The sequence below is a fragment of the Lepidothrix coronata genome, unplaced genomic scaffold (assembly GCF_001604755.1).
Source record: "Lepidothrix coronata isolate B3197 unplaced genomic scaffold, Lepidothrix_coronata-1.0 Scaffold11, whole genome shotgun sequence".
Lineage (NCBI taxonomy): Eukaryota > Metazoa > Chordata > Aves > Passeriformes > Pipridae > Lepidothrix > Lepidothrix coronata.
In genome coordinates this window covers 7,968,078-7,992,963 of record NW_016690191.1, presented here as the reverse complement: position 1 = coordinate 7,992,963, position 24,886 = coordinate 7,968,078, and the positions used below count along the sequence as shown (strand labels likewise).

The 24,886-nt window shown below is 38.4% G+C and overlaps 1 protein-coding gene across 1 annotated transcript in view; it reads right to left on the bottom strand.

Annotated features, from left to right (window-relative positions):
* FBN1 (fibrillin 1) overlaps nt 1-24,886 on the bottom strand; it is a 147,490-nt gene that overhangs the window by 45,235 nt on the left and 77,369 nt on the right. Inside the window, exons 15-30 of the mRNA XM_017805157.1 lie at nt 21,299-21,421; nt 20,219-20,371; nt 17,945-17,998; nt 16,913-17,038; nt 13,923-14,048; nt 13,162-13,281; nt 12,054-12,191; nt 11,016-11,066; nt 8,454-8,579; nt 7,423-7,647; nt 6,076-6,201; nt 5,855-5,983; nt 5,244-5,369; nt 4,986-5,111; nt 4,166-4,288; nt 510-635 (exon numbers count right to left, since the gene is read on the bottom strand). Of these exons, the coding sequence (XP_017660646.1) occupies nt 510-635; nt 4,166-4,288; nt 4,986-5,111; nt 5,244-5,369; nt 5,855-5,983; nt 6,076-6,201; nt 7,423-7,647; nt 8,454-8,579; nt 11,016-11,066; nt 12,054-12,191; nt 13,162-13,281; nt 13,923-14,048; nt 16,913-17,038; nt 17,945-17,998; nt 20,219-20,371; nt 21,299-21,421 (1,998 nt within the window). The remainder of the gene's footprint in view (nt 1-509; nt 636-4,165; nt 4,289-4,985; nt 5,112-5,243; nt 5,370-5,854; nt 5,984-6,075; nt 6,202-7,422; nt 7,648-8,453; nt 8,580-11,015; nt 11,067-12,053; nt 12,192-13,161; nt 13,282-13,922; nt 14,049-16,912; nt 17,039-17,944; nt 17,999-20,218; nt 20,372-21,298; nt 21,422-24,886) is intronic.

Genomic DNA, 24,886 nt, shown 5'->3' with positions numbered 1-24,886 from the left:
GGTACGTGTGTGTGTGTGTATATACATTTATACATGCACACATACATTGTCTAGTTTTGTCAGACGTTTCTCCCCAAATACGCTCGAGCTTTTTAATTCAAATGTGTGTGGTTTCGGAGACATACTGTTTCATGACTTTATTCTTCCAAGGTACAAGACTTGCACACAGTTTTGTCTTAGAGACAACTTTAAAACAGCACTGGTGGTTTTCTTGCTAGAAATTTTCCTCGGCATCATTCACCAGCACTTCCTTTCTGCAAGCACATTTTTATCTGAGCTGCATAAAAACCTCACAGAACATCATGTCTGCATCCCAATCTGCAGGAGTTACATCTGCATTTGTGCAAGAGTCAGGTGCTCAGGTCCAAAGGTCAGGTGGCCAAAATTAGGAGATAAGGGCAATACTCTTTAAATATCATTGTCTATTTAGATGATGATTTAGAAAGAGTGCCTTAATAAATACGTTTTCCACATTTGATGCAAATTGGAATATATTTACTTTCACTTACCTATGCAAGTCTTCATGTCTTCAGATGCCATGAACCCATCATAGCAAAGACACCTGTACTCTCCTGGGATGTTTGTACACTGGCCTCCATCACAGATGTTCGGATTGTCTTCACACTCATCAATATCTACATGGGAAAATCAGATTAAAATATATTACCCTTACAGAAAGCATTTAACCATCATCATGGCAAAGTAAGCATTTTAACACTGCTGCATATGAAGATTGAATCCTCGCAATAACTGAGTGGTACGTTGCACAATTGTCCCTGTGAGTAAGCTCTTCATCTTCAGCTAAAGTCAGTGGCAAAACATTCCTCTATGACTCCAGTGGCAACAGGAATCAACTTTTCTTTCAGAGAAAAGAACCCCAACAGAACCTTTGTCACACCACATTGGCCACATATAACTGGGGATTCTTGGGTATAATCCATCATTGAAGTCAATGGAAGCTCTGAAGTCAAATTCAGTGACAAAAAATATCAAACTTTACAGAGCTTTAAAAAGCTATCATACATGCAAAATATCCCTACAGGTCTCAAGAGTGGTGACAAACTGGAAACACAGAGTTGAACTCATGATGGGAATAATTACAGTACATACATTAGTACAATGAGATTTTTATGGTCTTTTGTAGCATCTCATTTGACTGGTCAGGCCTCTAGGATGTAAGCTGTTTTCTCAGTTCATGAAATTGGCCATCACTGCTTGGGGCCAAGTGGCAGAAGCAGATACTTTATTATATTAATGCAGCCATGCTAAGTTCTGGAATCTTTCAGAGCCCCTGGGGTTATGTTAGTGTTCCTTGTAAAAATCTCTAGAATCTCCCTGTGTCAGCACCAACATAGACTAGAAAGAGCAAAAATCAGAAACTCTGCCTAGTGATACCATGGGAAAAAAATCAGCACAAAAAGGACAAGATTCAGGAATCCTCTCCAAGAGAAAGGGTGTAACTCATTATCAGAGCAGTCTATTGTGGATTGCAGTAATTATGCAGCTGCAGAAAATGAACTCACTTTAATTTAAAATATTATGTTCATTATTCCGCTGTATTTCTAGCAGTCAGTGCTTGTGTGGACACACTACTTCTGCAAGGAAGGAGGCTGACCAGTCCCTGTTTATCTTAACAAGCAAATAATACTGGCATGGACATTAGCCTGAAAATGTTAATTTGGAATGGAATTTGAATTAACATGCAAAATTAAGCTCTAGAAATGGGCATAATGATGACAGAAATAAAGAACTTTATTTACTAACCTGTCACTGTACTGATTTCACAGTTGGGGGAAAATCAGCTGACAAAGAACCTGTTGTTTCTCCTAATTGAGCTGATTATTTATGCATAACCTCACCAATTCAAACCTGACCTACTACTGAACTGCACAGCATTCTTACCAGCTCAATTATCAAGAAACATATTCTGTGACGGCTTCCAGCTTCGTGTGATGTTAAAGATAAAAGACATGTTCACACAGAGAGAAAACTGAAAATGTAAAATAGGTGTTTCACATACGCAGGTCACAGTCCTGCTATATCTTGCACCAAGCACAAACATCTAACATAGTACAACCAGAGGAGAAGAAAATGTCACAAATATTTTTATTCTTATTTTTCACTCAGTGGGGTGCCCTTGGGCAGAGGCAAAATTTCAGCATGCAGATTTTGAATATTCACCAGATGTTTACATATATAAAAAACATCTTTTCAATAGAAGGCAGCAGCATTTTAGATACTAAAAGGGAAGTGAAGATGATCCCTCACGTCACTGGATGTTTTCTTACATTTGTCTTGACATTCAAAGGTGTCTGGTATTTCTGCTATTCAAACTTTTTTATGTGTGGCTATTGCACTCAAGTCTTTATTAGAGGAGACTATGAAAATTAATAGCTAATAGTTATTACTGGCTGGCCACTGAATGAAATTCTATTTTTCAGAGTCAAGGCTGGATATGTAAAAACTCACAGCTAAGATAAGATCTTACTACAAACTTCTATGGACATGTTTATGGTCAAGTTACTGTGTGGACAAAACCATAGAGAATCCATCCCCTCCCCACAGCTTCATTTTGTTTTAACTTTGAGAAGGGAAAGATAGTAGTTTTCTACTACAGTTTTTAGTTCAATATGAAGGAAGGTGCTCTAAATTATCTGCTCTGGTTTTGAATTCAGAGATGTTAAAGCACAGAACTGCTTCTAGCCAGCAGACTTGAGACCCCTAAGACTGTCCAAGTGTATACTTGGGTCATTTAGTCCCCAGTCAAGCCAAGAAGATGAAAAGAGAAAAGTGGCTCAGAGACCTCAACTCCCCCCTCCTCCCTTCTGTCTCACGTCACTCTAATCCTGTCACTTGGGTTCAGATTTTGGCTGAGGCACAATTTTGATCAACTAGTTTTATTTTTCCATTGAAAAAGTGCCCCAAACACCAAAGCTTGCCTCTTCTAGAAACTTGAGCTAAAGCAAACTATTTCTAATCTAAATATTTTATGTTTTGAAATAATTAATTTCAGGCTCAATCAAATCTTCCCTTTTCCTAGTTGAATTCTGATGCTTGCTGAAGGTTGGCTACTTGACATATTTCTGACAGTGCAAGCTACAATGTGTGGGCAAACTACATTTTACTCTGCTTAAAGGTTCTTTTATCTTCTGGAATGGTAGTGAGTGACCTCAGGGTAATTGAGACCCTGGTGCGAGGCCTATAAATATTTACAAATTCTAAATGTGAGCTCTCTCTATTAATTCAGTATAGAAAACTCTCTATTTGTTCAACTATAAAGGCAATTCTATTCCAAGGGATTAACCCTGTTATAATTCTCATGCTCTTCAAGAACTCTTGGATGGAATTGGCAAACAGCTGGCAAATATTCCCATGCCTCAGCAGGCCAGTGCTGTGATGCAAGAAATAAAAGAAAAGTAGGGTAGATTCATCTTTCCAGTAACCTATGTGGAAATCACCAAGTACAATTCACTTCCTGGGATTATGACTCCCAGGCTCCCAAAGGAGAAAGCCCGGCCATAAGAGAGCTCTGAAAATTTTCTCACCAGCCCTGTTAAGAGTGCAAAAGAGCTGTTCCCTAAAAAAGATTCATACTATTCACATTTCAGTTTCTCTGAAAGTCAGTCAGTTCTGAAGTAATGCAGGATACTTGCATTTGACTAAACAAAGAATTAAAAATAGGAATTTTCTTGCTTGCTTAAGAGCAGATACCACACAACCACAGAACAGGGCAATCAGCTTCTTTTCTAGGTTTTCTGTCTGTTCTCTTTCCAGTATAACCATACAATACACATGCACAGCATTTCGGCTTCTATTCATGATAATTTTTTTCATGGTCTTCGACTATTTTGGATTTCGATCTAAAATAATACCTTAAGGGAGAAAATTTATCCCCTACTGAAAAAATTACAGCTTTTTGTTATGAAATTCACAATCAACTTTCTGAAGTGATAAAGAATTAATTCCCTTCAAAGCAATTCAGTCTGCAGTTGTCCAACTCCGATACTTTCGAGATGTTTACTTTAGAAAAAGAACTTCACTTCCCATGTATTTTCTTTTTTTAATAATGTATTTGTTACAATGCCTTTAATCCTAAAAAGAAAGTCTATTTTTAAACTATTGAAATAAACCCTCCCAGCAGAAAAGTTCCCAAAATCTCCCTTACCAGTGCATGTCCTGTGGTCTGGCATGAGGGCAAAGCCTTGTTTACAGCTACATTCATAGCTGCCCTCCGAGTTAGTACAGAAGTTCTCACAGCCACCATTCATTATACTGCACTCATCGATATCTGAAAAGGAGAAAATTACAGTTAAAACCCACAATATCTTTTCCTTTAAGAACATACTTTGAGTCAGCTTTCCAGAACAGCATCAGTCCAGAATCTACACTTGAACATTCAAGTGTTTGCAAATATAGGCACTGGGATGGATGTGATGCAAACTAGGGATGGTATCTGACTGCACATACAAATCATTCTCTTTCTACATATAGAAATACCACTGCTGGGTTACCATAGTATCATTAGAGCAATAAAGTTTTTGTAAGGATCAAGGTAAAAAATTACTAGGCAGAATTAAAGCCAATGGATTTTTCACATATTTCCATGGCACAGAAGAATGTATGTATGTAACTGAACCACGTGATTCTACTTCGTGGTCTGTCAGAAATGATGATTTGTAATAATAATTTTTAATAAAGCATAGAACTAATCGAACAAGTTATTCCCTCTTAATGATCAAAGTCTGAGGCCATTAAAAATAGTATGCAATGTTATGCATCATGATTGATTTACTGGAGAAAATAATCTCCTACACAGCTAACTGTAGCACTGCCACAATAATGGATGTGCACGCTTTGGGAGTTTTGCATACTATTCTGACAGACTGTAATAGAAGTTTTGAATAACAGTTCCAAAGGTCTTTATGTAATTACTAAAGTGAAACAATTCTGTGTGTTTTATCTTCCCATGCAGACTTTGTCCTTACCAATACAGTATAACTTGTCAGGTGTGGACTGATACCCAGGGTTGCAAGCACACTGGTACTTTCCAATCAGGTTGACACAACGGCCATTTCGACACAGGTTGGTGCTCAGGTCACACTCATTAATGTCTGTTGCAAAAGAAAAAGGGGAACACCTTTGAGGGCTGAAGGAAAACGGGACTAAAGCAAACACTGTAAATGCACAGCACAAGAGTGGTATAAAATGCTGCACACAATATCGATTTTGCCTGCACATCTCACCTACACATGCAGAGATATTTGGTGATATCTGGTGGCCTGGAGGACAATCGCACCGAAAACTTCCCTCTGTGTTGATGCAGGTGCCGCCTCGGCAGAGAAGGGGGTTGCGCTGGCACTCGTCGATGTCTGTAGGGAGAAGGAGAGGTGCATCACTGCAGGGCCAGCACTGCCACAGCATCAGCCCATCCCTCACCACAGCCTGGGACCCATCACAGCATCATCTGCCTTGATCGACTCGGAAGCCTTTCCTATAGTCAGTCACCCCTTACCCCACAGTGCAGTTGAAAAAAATAAAATAAAATTAATTCAAAAAGGCTTCTTCTAAATTTTAATCTACTCTAACTGCAAAGATCAGGGTGGTGTCCCACTTAGCAAAATGGACTGTAGGAATAAATTTAGCATCCTAAAATCCTGTCCTTTGCTTATATATGCTTTGGCAACTTGCCAAAGTAGCAAATTCACATTTAAAGTTAGCTTTAATAAGACTCACAAAATAAGAGAGACTTAAATCCAGGCATAATCAAACCTTAAAAAAACACCCCAAAATAAACCATGCATAGATACCAGTACATAGCATACTATTGCACATCTAAGGTCTATAAGAAACATACCCATGCAGTTTTTCATCATCATAAATCCACTTTCATAGCCTTCAAAACATTCACACTCAAAGTCTCCAGGAGTATTGACACAGATGCCTTGGCCACAAAGATCAGGAGAGATGCGGCACTCATCGATATCTGTAACACAAAACACATTCATGGGATTTTCAAAGGAGTTCAGTTTTTCCTTCTCAATTCAAAGTTATGAGAGAGGTACCCATGCAGTTTACCTGTGCAGTTCCTCTCTTCAGAATCCAGGGCAAATCCACTGTCACATCTACACTTAAAACTGCCAATGGTATTTCTGCATTTTCCATGGGTACAAAGGCTGGGGAACATTTTACATTCATTGATGTCTGAAAATGAAATAGTATGGACATATGATGTTATCACTTCATACAAAAACAGTGCACAAAAGAACATCAGAGCTCATCCTTTCTCATGACAGTGACCCCTCCTTTTGGGAAAATTAGACCACACTACGTAAACTGATACCAACTTCACCGCAGCCAACAGTGTAGACACTCCACACTGGAATTGCCAAGAACACTTACTGCCATAAAATGGTATTAGTCTCCTCTTTGTCTGCAGGATCTGATCTCCAGCTAAGTGAGATTTCAGTGGACAGAGGATTAAGGCAAAGGAAGTTTCCAAAGAACTACTCTGTCTTATGATTTCTGAGAAAAAAAATGTGACTTCCATGAGTCACGGAAAACATAACGAGTCTAAATAAAAGCACATGTCACTTTTCTTTATGGATAATTAATGGCTCAGTAACTGTTTATAAAACCAAGGCTGAAACTAACAACAGCATTGTCATTCATATATATTTTTCCCTCTTTTCAGACTTCATAATGTTTAGTTTTTGGGTAACTGGCTTTCTTTATAAACATGTTCACATCCGTTTGTGGTTCTGACATTGTCCAGCTTAACCCCTGTGGTAACCCTGGAAAGATACTTTCAGCACAGGATACAAGGGTGTCACTATGTGATTCCCATGTAATGCTGGAAGTTTACCAACAAGAGTCATAACTTGTTGTCATGACTTGGTTTACAGTAAATCAAGTTCTCCTGATTTGAGCTGGAATTCTCAAATAGCTGGTAACTATTTCCTCTACATCTCCAAGTAGTTTCACAAGAAATTCCCCAAATTATTCACCATTCCTTGCTTGCTTCACAGTAGAATGAAAATTATTGCACCCTTCATAGGTAAGGATTGCTCTTTCAATACATCCAAAGCTGACTGCCCAGTTTGTTCCAGTTCTTGTACTATGAGGTGCCAGGAGGCAAAATCAGGCACAATTTAACCTCTCTAGTAGAGACACATATTCTGTGTTTTGAGGCTGCAGTATTATATTCTGCATTAAATTACTGGTATTAAATGGTATTAAATTCTCTTGTGGCTTATTCTGGCCTTAATTTCCATGAAATCTAACTGGATTTTCAAATGTGCCTTAAGGTGAATGAAGTACCTGACTATCACTGAAATTTTCAAACCCAGAGCAGTTGTCTGAGGGAACAATAAAAGGGAAAGCCAGCAGGGTTTGCTGGCAATTAACTGCAAACAGAACACGTACCTTTGGAGAAAGGTTTCCCACTTATCTCTATCTTCGTGGAGAACCCAGGGCCCCTTGGACAAAGAGCTTCGAACTCGGGAGATCCCTTCAGAGGACACTCCTCACACTCGTAGCCCCAGGCTGCCCCCACGGAGCAGCAGCAGGCATCCATCCGGTGCCGGCCTGGGATCTGGGCACTGCACTGCTCGTCCTCGTGCTGCAGGTAGCAGCTCTCCAAGCGAATGTCTGTTGGGCAATTGAACAACATGTTGAGAAAGAAAGAGAAAATTTAGTTCACTGCAGAGGAATATTTTTCCAGAATCCCTTCACAGGACAGTTTGCTCCACGTTTTTGTGGACGCAGAGGAGTGTACCAAGCTCACTGCAGAATTCCTGGCAGCAAAATATTAATGCTAAATTCAGAAATTAAAGAGTTGAAGTATGTTTAAAGCACCAATCTGAAAGATGGTGCTCAATACTTGAAGTAAACTAGAAAAGGATTTTAAACATTCCAGCTTACCGTACTTATATAAGGCCTTTTAATTACTACAAGCTATGCCTTGTTTGGAGAGAAATCTTGGGCATTTACTGTCATAAATGGATAAGTGTGCTTTGGTGGACAGCACACAAAACCTGGATATTCTGGTGCATCCTCCATTAAGGTGTACAGTGTGGTGTGGAACATCACATTCCTCCTCACACACCCAAGTCCCAGCCCACAGTGGCGTGTCCCTCACTCTTCCAGCCTTGGTTTCAGTGGGGCTGCAGATGAAGAGTGCTAAGAGCACAGATAATCTGTAGGGATTTGTCAGATGAACAATCTGGAACTAAATCAATGCTGTTCACCAGCTAGCAGATGGTGATGGGCTTTAGCTATTACCCTTGGTATCTGTTCCTATCCCAGTTGAACTAAGTTCATGTCCCTGACTAATTCCATTTGAAAAATGGGGAAAGATAATTTTCTTTACTTGTAAGAAAACACGCAGTGCAATTATCACTCGCCACACAGATTTGCTCTTCCCTAGCAGACCTGTACATGGAATTAATACCTACCAAGACAAGTCCGCCCAGAAGCATCTAAAGTCATTCCATTGGGGCACTGGCAAACAAATGATCCCAAGGTATTGACACACTGCCCATTTGTACAAACTCCAGGAAACACCTCGCATTCATTTACATCTATTTCCAAAAAGAAAAAGTAAGTGTAATCACTAGCATGCTAAACATGAACAGATTAGAAAAAAATATTGACATTCTAATGTTTTTTAGGATAAAATACAAAACCAAAGCAGTTTACACGGTCTGACAAAATTCAAAAATTTACGATTTCCTACACAAGTCAGCCAAAACCAATTAATTACAGAAAACTGCTGACAATCAGAAATAATGCATGTTGCTATTTGCCATTTCTACATATACTGAAATCAAATTCAAAAGTAACAGAAAAGGGAGGGGTGTTTAAAAATTATATCCATTTTCATACTCACTGTGGGCCAGATTTTTGAAGCAAATGGGCAAAGAAAGACAAAGGTAAGTGCATAATACATTATGTATTATTTCAATTAGACTAAATTATGCTGTATTGTTAAAGACTTTTAAAAGTTTTCTGTATTTTTATTTATTTTTCATTTTTCTGTCTTATCAGGGGCACCTCTGCATGACTGGAAACTACAATACCATCTGAAATCTGGCCCTATGACCTTGTCAGCAATTGGCAACTTTATATATTAAAATAACCTCCTTATGACTGCACAGAGAGTTTAACTTCATTAAGACTATATTTCTATATTTAAGAGGTAAATTTAGCACTTTGGGGTAAGGATAATTTGATTAAACGTGTTAGCTTGGCCTGAGCATAAATAAATGTTTACTAATCTAAGTGTGGGGTCATCCCATCTATGTCCTTTGTGAAAAGCACAGGCTTCACAACTGCCTTTAGGAAAAAGCCTCCAACATTAAAAATGGCCCAAGACGAAGCATGACAATTTTTAAGACAGAAGAGGACAAGACCAAGAAATGAGAAAAGAATGACTGACAATCTGTACATGAACAGTCATGTACAGAGTAATCAAGAAGTGGGTAGGTTGGGCTGGCCAGGCCCCCAGACAAAACTCCTGGTGCAAACAGACTCTGCAGCTCTCAAATCACATGGAGCAGGACGGAGGATAAATATGGACAGGGAGAAATCAGAGCCTTTTGCCCTTGGATAGATATTATAAATTGACTGGAAGGTACAACGTAAAGCCAGTGGATTACTAGAAACCACTGCAACACTGTTCAGGGCCTGTGAGCAATATTGCAGCTGACAACTCCAGGGCTCACCCGTAAACGAGAGGAATGCTGCCAATTTAGTTTGCTTATTTCCTTGCACAAGGTCTATTACTCATTTTACACAGGCTGTATATGGGAGAACTGAGTATCACCTTTTGGGAACTAAACTTACTCCCTTGTCCTGCCTCTCACTTGCCAGTAAATTTCCTAGAGACCTTTCCCTGTCTTGAAAAACGCTTACATTGGTTGAAAACCAAATAAGGCTTCAGTAATGTTACAAGCAAGGGAAACTACTCTGAAAAACCTGGGGCTATCCAGGTCCCATTGAAATCAGAAAGACTAAAGCATGTAATAGATGTAATCCAAAGTGCTGGTAAAGGAAATGCTGAAAACAGTTATGTCTACATCTTGAAAACTTTCCATCCCAGCAGTGTTGAAAATGTTCTAAGACTTTCCTTGTGAAGAGAGATAGGTGGGGCCACTTTTTTTTTCTTTTCTTTCACTTACACACTCCAGAAAGTGTTGCTGAGGTCAGATAAGTTATGTACAGTGGGTCTGCAGCACAGACGTGCCAAGATATTCAGTCATCATTTGGAAAGCAAAGAGTATGTGTGAGGGTGTTCCTCTGCTTTTTTATTTTTTTGTTAAGGAAAAAAACAATGTTTCTTTATGGAAGCTACATATGGGAGTAATTTTTAAAAAATATTTTAACTGCAGTGTCATGTCAGATGTTGTCAGTCAGGATGACCCACAGCAGTTTGAGACTCTCTGTGCTTCTGCATATTATGTAAATATGCAGTACTTTTCCAGGGGTTCAAATCAATTCAAAAGAAAATGAAATAGGGTGGGACCTTCAATTCTCACAGAACAGTATAGAGTCATCTCACACCAAGCAAAGAGCTGCACATATAAAAAATCTTTAACTTTTTCTTTAACCAAAAAAACTTCAATGTGAAATATAGCCTTTAAACATTCTTTTTCTAAAGCATAGTTACGGCTTCTCACGTCCCTGTATTATTAATGCCATGTTTTATAGTATATATAAGATGCATACTTTGCCCAAACAGGTTACTCAGTTAGCAGGATTTGAAGAGAGAGAACTATTTCCTTATACTGGTAGACATTATATTTGCAAGTGTGTACTTTGAGATAAACTGTGAGTATGTAGGAATGTTAAACAAACTGAAACCAAATTCATCCCTGACATAACTCTAATGAAGTCAATTGAACCACACGAGGTAAGAATTTGGCATAGTGTTCCTCTATGCTAAATTAACCACTTAAATCAAAACACTGGCATTTTTTCATTCAAGCTCTCATTTATGTTAGGGCAACAATAAATACCTTCACACAATGTTCCTCTTATTCTCGAATATCCCTTTTGACATATTGGGTCTGTAAAACAAACAAAAGAGAACTTTCAGAACATTACAGTCCAAAACTGGCCATTAACTTATTGTGCAAAACTGACCATGTGAAACATTATCTAGTTTATTGCTATGAGAAGTCTGAGTGCTTAGACAGTATCCCAGTATTTTCTGAAATAATAAAGAGATAAGATGGGGCAACTACATAAACTATACAGAGTGTCAGCCATTATCATCTTTTGCTTCCCATGTGTCTCAGCTGACTAACCCAAAAGTGGTTATGATTCCTGCTTCATTCAAACCAATTAATTCATTTCACTTGATCACAGCACATTACGGCCTTATTTACCATGGATGAATGAGGATGAATTCTGTTAAGATACACAGAATGAATTTAACCAAAGTTTTGAGCAAACTAGCAGCTTTCAGAATACAGAAATAACAACCCACACACATTTCTGCATTCATCAGCTCATCCCTGGGTTCCCAGCCCATCCCACTGTTCAGTCAAATTATCAAATGAATATCAAGCTACCTCAACCCATTTCTTGATCAACTGTACGATTCTGTAGGTCATCAGTTAATCTACAGAGTATAACAAGGGCTACTCCCTCTCCTCCCTCCCTTACCACACCAAAGATCCATTTGTTGTGAACATTTTCTTAGAAACTCTGGGGAAAATGCATCTATTGCTACATCATTAGGAATTCTAGATCACTAATTACGACAAACCATGCTAAAGTAATGCTGCAAGTTACAGACTGTAGGTGTGGTCCCTTCCCTTCAGTGTTTAAACTTGTAAAATATTTACTGTAAAACGCAGAGTTAGAACCTCCTACAGCTACACACTACCTCTCAAATATTAAAACTTCTCTTTTTCAGACTGAATAAGGTGCTTGATAACAGAAGAAGTAAAGTTATTTGTCTAGGCTGTGCCCAACTTCTATGATAATAACCTGGACCAGCCTCAGAAGAAGAAAAGTCCTAAGTTCCTGAGGAAAATGAAGAGCGTTACCTCGTTCACATGGTGTACATGGGCTTCCCCAAGCAGCACCCAGTGAGGAACAGCACTGGGACTTCAGAGTTGCTCCATTGATATTTATTTCACACCTTCCATTCACTATGTTCTGCCAACAGGTACCCTTAACAGTTTCTGTTTGGAAAAAAACAACGTATTGTCACGCAGACTCTTTAGCATTATCCATTACTATATTTACAAACACATGCGAATTTAACCATGAAAAAGAATCATCCTTTCATTATAATTTACCACATCAGATCTAAATATATTTTAAAATCACTTAATTTATCCTTCTCTGTGCTGGACTATAGCCTGAAATCATCCCAGCATAGAGCTCTTGCAAATCCTAGTTTATGCTTTTTGTCCTTAACAGGGAATATGTCAATACCATTCAAGATTTGAGTCATTGTATTTATTATGACTCAGATTAGAGGCACATGCCTCTAATATCTACCCTCTAACAGGGTAGATATGAAACCTTGGTAGATCTTCCATTAATCTATTAGATCCCCCACTCTGGATATCTGATCTTCCCATACAGGGAGTGCCAGGAGATAGCTAAGGATCAGACAGCTGTAGTTCCACAGTTTTCCTCACTGACTAGACAAGAGCTATAAATTACTGTCCCCTCCAGAACAGGCAAGGGAAGAAATTACGAGTCCATCAAGTATCTGAGTCACAGCATTGTCTGTGGATGCTCCTGAATTGGTCTGGACTGCGGATAACTTGTTATGCTCCATCTCAAATAGAAAATTGGTCTTTCCAGAGAGCAGACCCTAATGAGAACATGTTCACACCTCTTACAGGAGAAACCAAGTAGGTGAGCATAGACCTGAAGAAGCAGTCTTAGCATTTCTGTGTTAGTTACAAAAAATGTTCACCTCTTTCAAATCTGAAAAGGAAGCACACCACACTCCCAAGTGCACTCTATGTACCCATAGTAATGGTGAAAACAAACCCTTTCTTAACATTGTCTCTGTAGTGTTTTCTACTAAATTTATCTGAATTTTATTTTAAAGTATATTCTAACTTGGTGTACCGTGGTCACATGTCACTGGACATTTTTAACCAGCAAACATAAAATTTTCAGAAGAATAAATACCTATGCAGATGGTTCTGGTTGGATCCAAAGTACTTTCAGGAGAACATTCACAAGCAAAAGAGCCTGGTGTGTTTTTGCACACTCCATTAACACAGGGGTTGGATTCACACTCATCAATATCTAAAAGAGAAATAAACTGCCATTAGTGCCAGAAATAATTAACAAAAAATACATAAGGCTCTCTGCAGTTTAGGGAAAAAGGGAAGAAGCTTTCCTCATAACCAGTCTTCCTGATACTCCACTTTTCTATTACGGAACTCTTCACAATAGACTAACAATGCGTGTGTCCTAAAGACACACTAACACATTAGAACATTAAAACATTGAACTTGGAAGAAGCATCTAATTTTTTACTGATATCCAGCTTTGTGGTGATGGACTGTGCTGTTACAATGATCTGACACACATCCTGTCTGTGAGTTCAAATGAGGAGCTGTTTGGCTTTCTTCTTCACACAACAGATTTGTAAAGCTTGATTCTTCTCAAATTTTTCTCACCCTTGGCACAGCGTGGGCTCACGGGTAGTAGCAAATAAGGAGTAAATTAGCACAGACATAGTACAGGCAATTCCATGAAGTTATCTAATGGTTTCATTTTGGCATTGTCGCTCCTCATTCTCCTACTTCCCCAAAGAATTTATTTATAGTGGGGTTTTTCAGTTTTACACATTATATCCTCATCAAGGTTCAAAGTGTTTCTGGCACAAGCTGAGAACAATCCAAATGAATAAAACCAGGATGAAATGGAGTGTTACCAATTACCTTCACATGTCTTTAGATCAGGAGTGTACACAAATCCTTTTGGACAGGTGCAGGTGAAACTTCCCGGGGTGTTTCTGCATTGCCCATTGTCACAAAGCAGCATGTTCAGTGCACATTCATCAATGTCTACAATGAAAACAAAGAACTTTTTAAGAAATTCCTAAAACAGAAGTCAGGACAGAATTTCCCTCCCGACAGCCACATTTCAGAGGAGACAAACAGGGTAGGGGGCTCTGGTGTGTGTGGAATATGAATACTAAATGATTCTTTTAGTAGACAACAGGTTTGGACAAGAGCCTGTACTTTCTTTCCTCACATATTCATAATATGTGACAGTCACACCACAGTTCAAAATAAAGCTGGGAATCACAATTTCTTCCTATATTGTGGACTAACATTGGGAGTCTCTGAGTCCCTGCACAGCAGCCCCCGCAGTCATGAAAGAAATAAGGAGAGGACTGGTTTGGAAAAGTTTGCTGATCATACTGGTCTTTAAAACACCATTTTTTCCAAACTGGCTTTGAACTGTCTTAGATGTTATGGTTAAAAAGGCTAATGTAAGTATACACTTGCTTCAGAGGTGAAAAATTTAAATAGAAATGCTAGTGCTACATTTCAAGTACCCTTAGGAAATCTTTGGAAGAACTGTGGTCATCAGAGAGAAGTTGCAAGAAGGTGGCAATGAGCCATGAATGGCAGGTGAAAACCAAGAGAGACCCCAAGAGCAGACAGGAACAATTGGCTAAGTCAGAGAGGCCTCAGAAAGTGTTGAGAGAAGTTGGGAAGCCTCAGAGGGTCAGCGCAGCAGCTGGGAACAGCAAAAGTGCTAGGAAAAGAAGGGAGACTTGCAGAGTAAAACAGACCATGTGGAAAGCTTCACAGGAGTTCAGAAAAATTGAGAGAGGGCCAGGTGGAACATTATGGAAGAATGGGAAACAGCTGTGATAGAGCATGGATGTAGGCTACAACAGGGTGGGCTGGGGAGCATCTGGAAAACTCACAGATGGATGGGGAAAAGAGAAGGGATGCCATCAGCTATAGGCAGACACTGAAATGGGACATGGATAATTAAAGCCAAAGGAGCAAATGGGAAAATGGGATGAACTACGGTGTGATTTTTATCTAAGATAGATCAACCCTTTTTTATTTTTTTTTGCAAAGATAGTGGATAGTTTAGACTGGATAACACAGATGACTTAAGCTATTTAGGTTCAAGTAGAGAATACAGAACCCAAATAAAATTATTATGTCAGCTGGAGATAACAGGAAGGAATTTAAGAATTTTAAGGTGGCTCCAGAGCTGGAAAGGAGAGATTACAGTAGGATATATTAAAAAAGAGAGTAATCACAATGAAGAGAGGATGTTAGAAATGCCTTTCAGGGATCAGTCTTGGGACTGGTCCTATAAAATACTCATTGTAATGCAGAAATAAAAAATGAATGGAATCAGAAACTGTGGGCAACACTAAGCTGGAAGTTATTACCAATACAGAGAATCAGGCGATGCTAAATTAATCCTGACAACATGAATGAGAAAAATAAGATAAAATATAATCACCAACGTTCAAAACTTTGCAATAAGGGACCAGTAACAATAACATGCTAGAAACCAGAACTCATCAGTTGAAGGCTACTGAGAAAACTCTGGATGTAACTCCCAATTAGAGGTTGACTTTGATCCCAGAGTATAACATGTATTTGAGAGAAGACTAATGCACTCTAGCATCAGTTTAGGCAGGATATTCCTAGGGGTAATGGAGAATTTCTGGCACAACTATACAAGTGACTGGTCAGACTTCATCAGAACACTGTACACTGGTTAGATCAGTTGTGTTCAAGAGAAGACTGCAGCCTCTGCTTTTATGAAAAGACTGGAAGTGTGGATTTGGATAGCTTAGCCAACAGAGTTTGAGAAAAGGATACAATGATTTTTTATAAATACTTTAGGGAGAAGTGCTGACATGGTGCTAAGTCAAAGAATAATATTAGTACAACATCAGCTGGTAATAAAATGGTCACAAATAAATTCTAACAGGAAATCATAAAAAATTTCTAATCAGTCATGCAAAGGAGGTCTGGAACAATGCAGGACTGGGAGAAAGGAATCTAAAGGATTGTAAGTTATGGGCTTTTGATGGGATCATGTAATGGAACAAGAGAATTGCCAGAATTTAAATTTCTAATTGGAGTCTGCAGGCATCTGATGGTGGTTTTTTACATCCCAAATAGTGTGAGAAGAGACTGGAGTGTTGCATATTTGAATTCTTTTTATCCCATGCCACAGTGCTTCCACTGGTCACTTCTAAGGAGTGCAAAAAACTTATTTCAACTTTTCTGATAAAAAAATTTGGCTTTAGATATTTTTCACTTGTACAACATAGGAAACCAGCCCTGGCCAGAGACACCACGCCATCAGATCCTGCTGGTGCTTCCAATGACAATAAGCTTTCCTGTGTCTGGCCAGTACACTTAACACAGTTAAACCAATAGCCCTGTCTGAAAGTTGAAAGGAATTTTCCCCAAAGTCAGAGTTAGGATAAACCATGTAAGCCTTCTGTGGCATATTGGGTGCTTATCTTCCTATGATCAGTAGGAGTTTTACTTAAATCTCCTGCTCTTGGAGGCAACCTAACACACTGGGGATCCTAGATCTTCCCTATGGTGCACCACAATTGCAGGTTCTGGCTTCTTTTGATTTTGAGAAACATTGGCACGACTTGAGTGCATGTCCAGTGGACTTAACTTAACAGGGTATTTATTGCCTGGTTGCCAGTGATTTGAGTCAATGACAGAAACAGTCCCTTACAGCCCTACAGTGGAGGATTTTTATGAGCATTGCAAAGCACTGAAATTAGAACAGGATTTCTGCAGAAATATCCAGAAATATCAAAAGAGCAGTAAGTGGATCTGCTGAAACATTGGGGGAAAAAAAGTGAAAGAGGATAAAAACAAGCATCAAACTTCAAAGTGAAAAATGGGATATTTAATACCAATGCAGTTCTTCCCAGTTGAATCTACTTCATATCCAGGGTCACAAAAACATTTGTACGTTCCATGCAGATTCTCACACCTTCCATTTGGACAGAGATCAGGATCCAATAAGCACTCATTAATATCTAAATAAAGGGAAAAAATAATGAACATCTGAGCCAGTTGTTGAGGGGTTGTGGGGGTTAATTCTCCAAACTAGAAAAAGACATTTTCAATATCACTAACATTGTCTGCTCCATATTTTATGATCGTGTAGGTCTGAATAGGAAATTCCACTTAAATGTTCACACTCAAGAGAAAGAAGCATCTCTTTCACTCTGATTTAAGACCATTTCTAGCCCACAGTCATTTAAGAGACTTCCAGCTGTAGATAAGAACTGGGATATTAAACTGGGGATCAGAGATTAGATTTAGAGAGGCCTATGTACTAATACCCCCCCATTTCTTGATTCACAGCATTTCCGGATGGCATCACTTCCCAAAGCACTAATATCCCTCTTTTCTGAGTGCTTTTGCCTGTCTACTGCCGGCAAATCTGCAACCAACATTGGCTGACTTAAGACTTTGCAGTTTCACAATTCTATGACTACAAAACTTTTATTGCAATCACTTCCTCTTTCTCTGTATTTAGCCAAATTCTATGAGTCTGGCCTATTTCGAAAGACAAAAAATAAGGAAGCTCAATGTTCAGTATAGCTTTGCTCTTCAGGATGATTTCACTTGAAATATGCAAATATTATTTACATACTTGATTTCAAAGTCATGTAGGTAATAACATTTCTCACAAATTTGTCATTTGAGCACTCAAATACATTCCCTGATGTAAACTAGAGAAGACACACCGGTGAAATGGCATGCTCCATTCATTTCACCCTAAATCGTTCTAATGTCCTGTAAACAGCTATCTGACTAAGCCTTTCTCCCATTCTCTCCTGTCGTCACCCCCACCAGCAGGGCTAACAAATTAAGGATATCAAAGTAACTCTTTTAGATAGAACTGCTATAGTTTGAATTACATTAGGTGATCTTACCATTTCCTCCTGCAGTCATGCCAGTTCCACTGCTGCACAGAGCCTGATATTCAGCTGGAAAAAATATTAAAATACTTACTGGAATATTCTTTCTTAGCTCATTGCTTTCAACATCCCCATTTACAATATGACAATTAATTATTCGAATGAAATAACATGCTTTTCAACTCTTTGGAAAACATGAACAACCTCACAGTGTTCTGAACCTGTGAAACATTTTAGCAGATTCAGGGTCTGCATCTGCTTACGAAGATGGATGAGTTAAAAACTTCACATGACGAACCGTGGCATTTAGGAATAGACATAAACTTCATGCTGGCCCTCCCACACAAATGAACCATAACATATTCACAGCAAGATTCTCCAGAACTCATATGTCCAAGTCCTTACTCAAGGTGCATATTCAAAGTGACCAGGAAATAAATTTTTTTCCTATAAATCTAGACCATATTTAACTCCATTTAGCAGGAGTCTCTTCAGGAATTCATAACAGATCAACTAACTCCTATCTGTTATCCTTAAAAGAAAGTAATATGTATCAAAGCATCTCAAATGTCTCAACTACTGCTGGGCTCAAGTTCTTCTTTTGAGTTCAGAACAATTAACATACTGAACTGACAGCCAGCTCAGCATTAATTGTTGCCATATAGGTCAACATCTTCCAATATATTTTCACTTTCATAACAGCCCAAATACCCACACTGCTAAAATTAATAAATATTAGAAATATTTATGGAATTAGCTGTCTTCTCTTTGAGGGAAATCACATGCAACACATCTCTCAATATTAACATAACCAGCAGATTAATGTGTACCCTTGCCTAAATCAATAATCACTGTCACTGTATGGGAAAGCAGACCTGCTCTGAACATGCATCAGCAAAACTTTCAGTCTAAAATGGCAGAAACTTTTGCAAAGAGCTTCTGAGGAGCACAGAGGGCAAAATGTCTTCCCTTCAGGAATTTTTTTCAGTCTCTCTGATAAAATGGTCCTCTCTAAGAAATGTTCTCCTTCCCTCCCCCACTTAAAGCCCAGAGAAATGCTACACTTCACCCTACATGAGATGGCATTTTCTTAATAATTGAAGAGGTGAGGAAAAAAACACAGGAAAAATGGCTTCCACTTATGTAAATGTTCTGCAAATGTAAATAAAATACAAAACAGAAGTCAATGATAGACAGTCCAACATTTGTAAAAGATTTCAACTCTACTGTACAATAGGGCCCACTGACATCATCAGAGGTTGCTGGAAAGGGTCCTTCCTATTTTTCTAACATTTCCTTGGTGTTTTGCTATTCTAAACAACACATCAAGTTATAAAATGGTCATCAGCAAGTTCCGGCTGAGGAGCTCACATCAGCTCAACCAGCCTAATTTGTTCCAACTGGTTTTGTCTCCCTAATGCTTTCCATACAGCTATCAGTTAAAAAAAAAAAAGATTTAAAAGATAAATCTAAAATTATTTTTGCCTACAAAGCAGATACCTTGTTAGTATGACACGCTTTTGAACTACATATCAAACGGTTTATTTTGTTTATATGCAACAACAAATTTGCTGAGTGAAAAGAAACACTTAACAAATTTGGGCTTTCAAACTAGCTCCCTGCAGTCAGTCACCCCCACGAAACCAAGGTCACTGTTTACGGGCTTCATGGCAAGGACTGTGTCAGCAGAGTCTTATTGGAAGAAGTGCTTTCCTAAGAGCAGATCCCGCCCATCGGAATGATTAGGATTGCTTCCTTGCCAGAGGGAAGTTATGTTCCAGCCAACTTCACTTGGTGAGGATTTCAGTGACAGACTCAAGTATTCACAACCAACTTAACTGGACATTTCTTTGTGAGTCAACTGTCCACAAACTGGTTACTGAATAAATGATTTCAGATCTCTTGAAGGATATAGAATTCAGGCAGCAAACATCTCACTGGCAGGTGTACATGAAGATCTGAATCACGATTTTTCTATTAATAACTCCAGTTCAAAATTATATTTTTCGTTATCTACACCTACCAAAACAGAGTTCGCTTTTTGAAAATGTACTGTTTATTTTAATGTGTGTAACAACTCTGGAACCAGATATCATACTTTACTATTGCTTTAAAAAATCAGCTCCTCTACTCTTACAACACACAAAACAGAAGATGGCTCAAAATGCGTAACATTATACAGCAATGTAACTCTCCTGATTTATTACTATAAAACTGCATTTTACCTTTCTAAAAACAGTTTATTGACTGAAAGCTTAAATTATAAAATTACCAGTAAATATGTCATACCTGAATTTTGTGCTGGGCAGGGCTGGCAAGGCTCTCCAAAGGCATAGTCAGTGCTGGCACAGCAGCACTCTGACTTTGTAACTGCTCCCGTTAATGGTCTCACACATTGTCCTCTCTTGTAGCCACCGTAGCATGTGCTTCGCATATGTGTGTCTGAGGAAAGAAATCTCTCTTAATCCTGCCATAGCCAACTGCAGTCATAAATTATAACAAGTATTAACTGTAGCTCGGGTGTCATAAACACTGTAAAAGAGCTGTCAAAACAAAATATCTTTCACTGTTTCCCTATGCTTTTCACCCACCTATCCCCTTCCTCTACTCAGCACAGGAAATTCTTCTTTCTCATGCCCCCAGGAATTCAGATATACAAACTAGTTACTGCATTTAATGACTACACGTGCACTAGTGAATTACTAAGTGAACAATCACTTCTTAGCCATGAACTAGCGAGAGGCCATGGGGAAAATGGAGAAGTCTCTGTTCTTTCTTTGCTTTAAAAAAAAAAAAAAAAACAAGGAAAAAAAAACCAAGGAAAAGTAGCGCTGTCCCAGTACATATGATCTCAAATGTTTATGTCTTCAGGTCCAGGGGTGACTTTTCTCACTTTTTAAAAACTGGTCCATAAATGGCTCTCAAGCACATTAGTATTTTAAAATCAAACACTGAGCTTGTACAGAAACAGACAGAAAATTAGGTACCTCCCACGTTAAAAAGAGGTGAAAGAGTAACTAAATCTTTAAGCTTAGTGACAAATGAAAAATTTTACATTGACAGAAACAGGACAAATTTTCACCTATTCAAAACTGTTACAGCACTAGTCACCCCTATGCTGTACAGTCTACCTGACCTTGTGATTGCAACACACTTTTTTTTCACTTTAAATGCAAAGGAAATGAAAACAACAGCAAAACAGGCTATTACAGTAAATACTCCAGAGCTATTAGTATCCACTATAACTACTACCCACCAATCCATAAAAATATGGTCCATTCTACATTCAAACTTGATGTGTCCATCAGTCTGGCATTAATGTCTTAACATTGGTTAACTGTGACTCCTCATACATTAAGCTTGTCTTACCAACACAGACACGTCCGTCCAGTCCCACTGCAAGGCCAGGGAAACATTCACATCTGAAAGAGCCATCAGTGTTCACACAGCGCCCGTTCATGCATATTCCATCTGTCTCACACTCATTGATGTCTGTTGGAGAACAGAATGAGCTTTATTAGAAATTAAATTACATAGTTAACCAGTGCCAGTGTCAGTGCCTGGCTGAAACTTGCATTTGTGCAGCTTATTTTCAATGTATCCTAAAAAAATATCGAGTGTAAATGGAAACTAGTTCAAGTAAAGGTTTTGTTAGGAATAATAATTAATTCATTCCATGAAAGAGAATAAGAAAATGCAAAATTCAGGAGAAATAAACAGAACAAAACAATTTTGCTTCCCTTGGAAAGTGAAAAGGGGCTTCATTTTCCTAAGTTGTTCCCAAGAGGTACATGTTCCGATTCAAGGATCATTCAGGCAAAATCATAATTGGAGGAAGGAGGAAACTGTGACTGCTAACACAAAGGACTTATGTAGTATATAACAGGACATTCCCTTTCCATATTAACAGTTCATGCTGTAAGAAATCAGTCAAAATAGCAAATTGAACCTTTCACTCCCCACAAGGTGCCTTCACAGGGCCACCAAAGAATTTCCCTTCCTCCTGCTGCGAGTTCAGTTTTTGGAAGCACATCTGAATCTCCACAGTCAGACTCTGCCCTCAGTAGTGTCCCTCTGATGATCTGCATGACAATTGGGTTTTCCTATCAGATGCTCATTACAGCCCATTTTATAAACTCTCAATGAACAGACTGCACTCCAGCCTTGAAAGGAATTTGTTAATGATTTGAGCCCTGAGCAATTGCCCAGCACAAGCTGCCATCTTTGCCCAACAATGGTACATTGAACAATAAGGCCCAGAGCAAGGAAATACAAGAATGAAGCCTTATAATAGTAAACCATTACAAAGAGATGTTAAATTAGTAAAAAAATTATATAGGTTGTGTATCCTGTTAATAGTAACATCATTCTCTAGGTGCAGAGAGCAAGTCATCATTTTAGAAGTGATTAAGAAAAGGAGTGTTTAAAACATTGTTTGGAAGTATGTATAACCTTCATAAAATAATCACTTCATAACAACTCTCCATAATATATACAAGAGACAGTGTGTGTGACAATTTCCTTTTTTCTGACCTTAAAAGGGCAAATTGAGAGTGAAACACCTCTGTGTTTTACTTAGTTTGTGTTGTTTGGCATAAAACGTGGCTTGTATGATCCAAGATTCCTTTTTCGAACTGCATTTTAAAATAAAAGCTATATTTAAGTACATGGGCTCAATGCATTTCTACTTCATCTTGCAATCTTTTGTTCTGTTTCAGACAAATCTTAATTGCTTTTCCCACTTTAAATTTAGTCCCTACTCAGTTTAGGTAAAAACAAAGTTGGGATTCAAAATGTGCCCATACTATTGAACAGTGTAGACAGTTATTTTGTTAGACAACACAGAACTCCTGAGACAGATAGAGATTCCCCTAAAAGTGGGAAAAAAAATTAACTTTCCTTTTTTAAGGTTATTTATAGAAACAGAAAGGCAAAACTAATTTTCTTCTGTTTCCTGTAGTACATTTTTAAAAAAGACTTTGTAAGCTAGTGAAGGGTGAGATGTGCAATCCTTTGTCTTTTGCACTGATTTATAGATGTGTTGGAAATACTATTGTAGATGTTTTTTAGAAAGATAAAGTGGGTCACTTAGGATGGTGCAGATCAGCTGAAAACCTGGTTTCAGTGAAGATGGGGTGAAAAGCCTCTGCTTTTACCAAGGTTGAGATTCCACACAGTAAATCAACTTCACACATGGGCATAAAGTCTAAATTTCTAACCTGGAGAAGGCTCTGCTGTCTTTTGTGGTAAAAGTCACTATTTGGACAATTTAAAATATACTCAACTTGATTCTGGAAAACCAACTAATGGATTCATCCTCCATGTTCAATGAGTTTTTGCATTTTCTGCTTAGCTTGGTTAGTAGTGCTAGCGGGGTACAATAAGTCCTCTAATTTTAACCAGGAAAAATTTACTCAGACTACTAAACTACCATTTTCAGTTGCTTTGCAGAAGCTTTCAGTTTGAGGAATTTTTAATCTCAAGATGAAACAATAAAAGGAATAATGCTTCAAACCTCTGCCTGCTCCATTTAAGTGATTCTGAAAAATCACCAGCAAATGGTGAATAAGCTTAGCATGTTTTGTATTTCAGGGAATACACAAGACTATGGTGTAACATTCTTTTTTGGCATGTTATTTCAGAAAGTCTAAGTGGAATTTTTTTACCAGACAGCCAAGCATTTGCCCTGTACTTATACTTAAATTCCAATTTTATGGAACTGCCAATTACATTACCCCCATCTTTGGGTTAGAAGCCGTTCTTAACAGTTGAAAATTTAGCCTAGAGTGCACCAAATGAGATGGTTACAGAAGCAATGAGCTGCACTCATATTCCTCTGATGATCCCCTAAAGAGTTTGGCAAAAACACATGTTCAACTCCCTATCAGAATTGCTCAGGCAGGAAACCAATTTGCTGCAGAACTGTCAGTTTGTGCATACACACATTCCCAACGTGCACAAGCACCCACTGCATGTGCAAGCATGAACTTAAACTTGTGTAAAATTTAACGCATGTACTTCATAAACAAACTGGGCTAAGGCAGTGTGAATAATGAGTGTTTCAGAGATTACCAGTTCTGTGGGACACAAGGTATTTACTCCGTACATTTGGCATGTACGGAAAGGACTCAACAAGGACAAACATCCAAATATACAGGAAAAGACATTATTAAGGATCAAACTTTTAAACTTTTAGTAACATGACTGGAGAGAGTTGTGCTCCTCTAGCCACTGAAGATCTGGGAATTGTTACATGATACTTTGGGCAAGTAGAAGAAAGGAGACAAATACGAAGTGGGTAAAAAGTGTAATTTGTGTGTCCAGGTCTCAAAATCTGGTTTGATTTTGACCCAATAGCAATTTTAACACATAATGAATGTTTGCATGCTCATTCATAAAGAACAAGGCTTACAGTAGGTGTTGAAAGGCAGTAGGAGAAATCCTTCATTTTACTATAAGGTCTGTTCCAAGTTTCAGTAGGAATCAGTTGAGTTCCCTGCAATTTTGGATACTTTTCAAATATTCCTCCTTTGATGCACAGAAGTAACATTTCTCTAGGGCCAGAAACCCATTTTTGACTGTATCCATACTCCTGTTTAGCCAGGAGGCACGTAAGAGAGGCTGTAAAGTTGAGTATCATCATGTTTTAATCAGTCTGGTAGAGATACCATCTTCTTGGGTGGCATTTCAGTGCACAGACGGACGTAACAAAAAAAAACCAAACCAAAAAAAACCACAAAAACAAAACAAAAAAACCCCAAAACCAACCAAACAAAACCCACAAAGAAATAATACAAAAAATACCAAAAGATACTCAAGGCAAAAATCAAGACAAGCATTTGGGCTGGGCTGAGTTTGCATCCATGAGTCACATCCCTGCTAACAACACAGAGCAGCCTGTACCAGGTCTGGTACAGTGTTTAATAAGCAAAAGGATCAAATTAATTCACCTTTCAT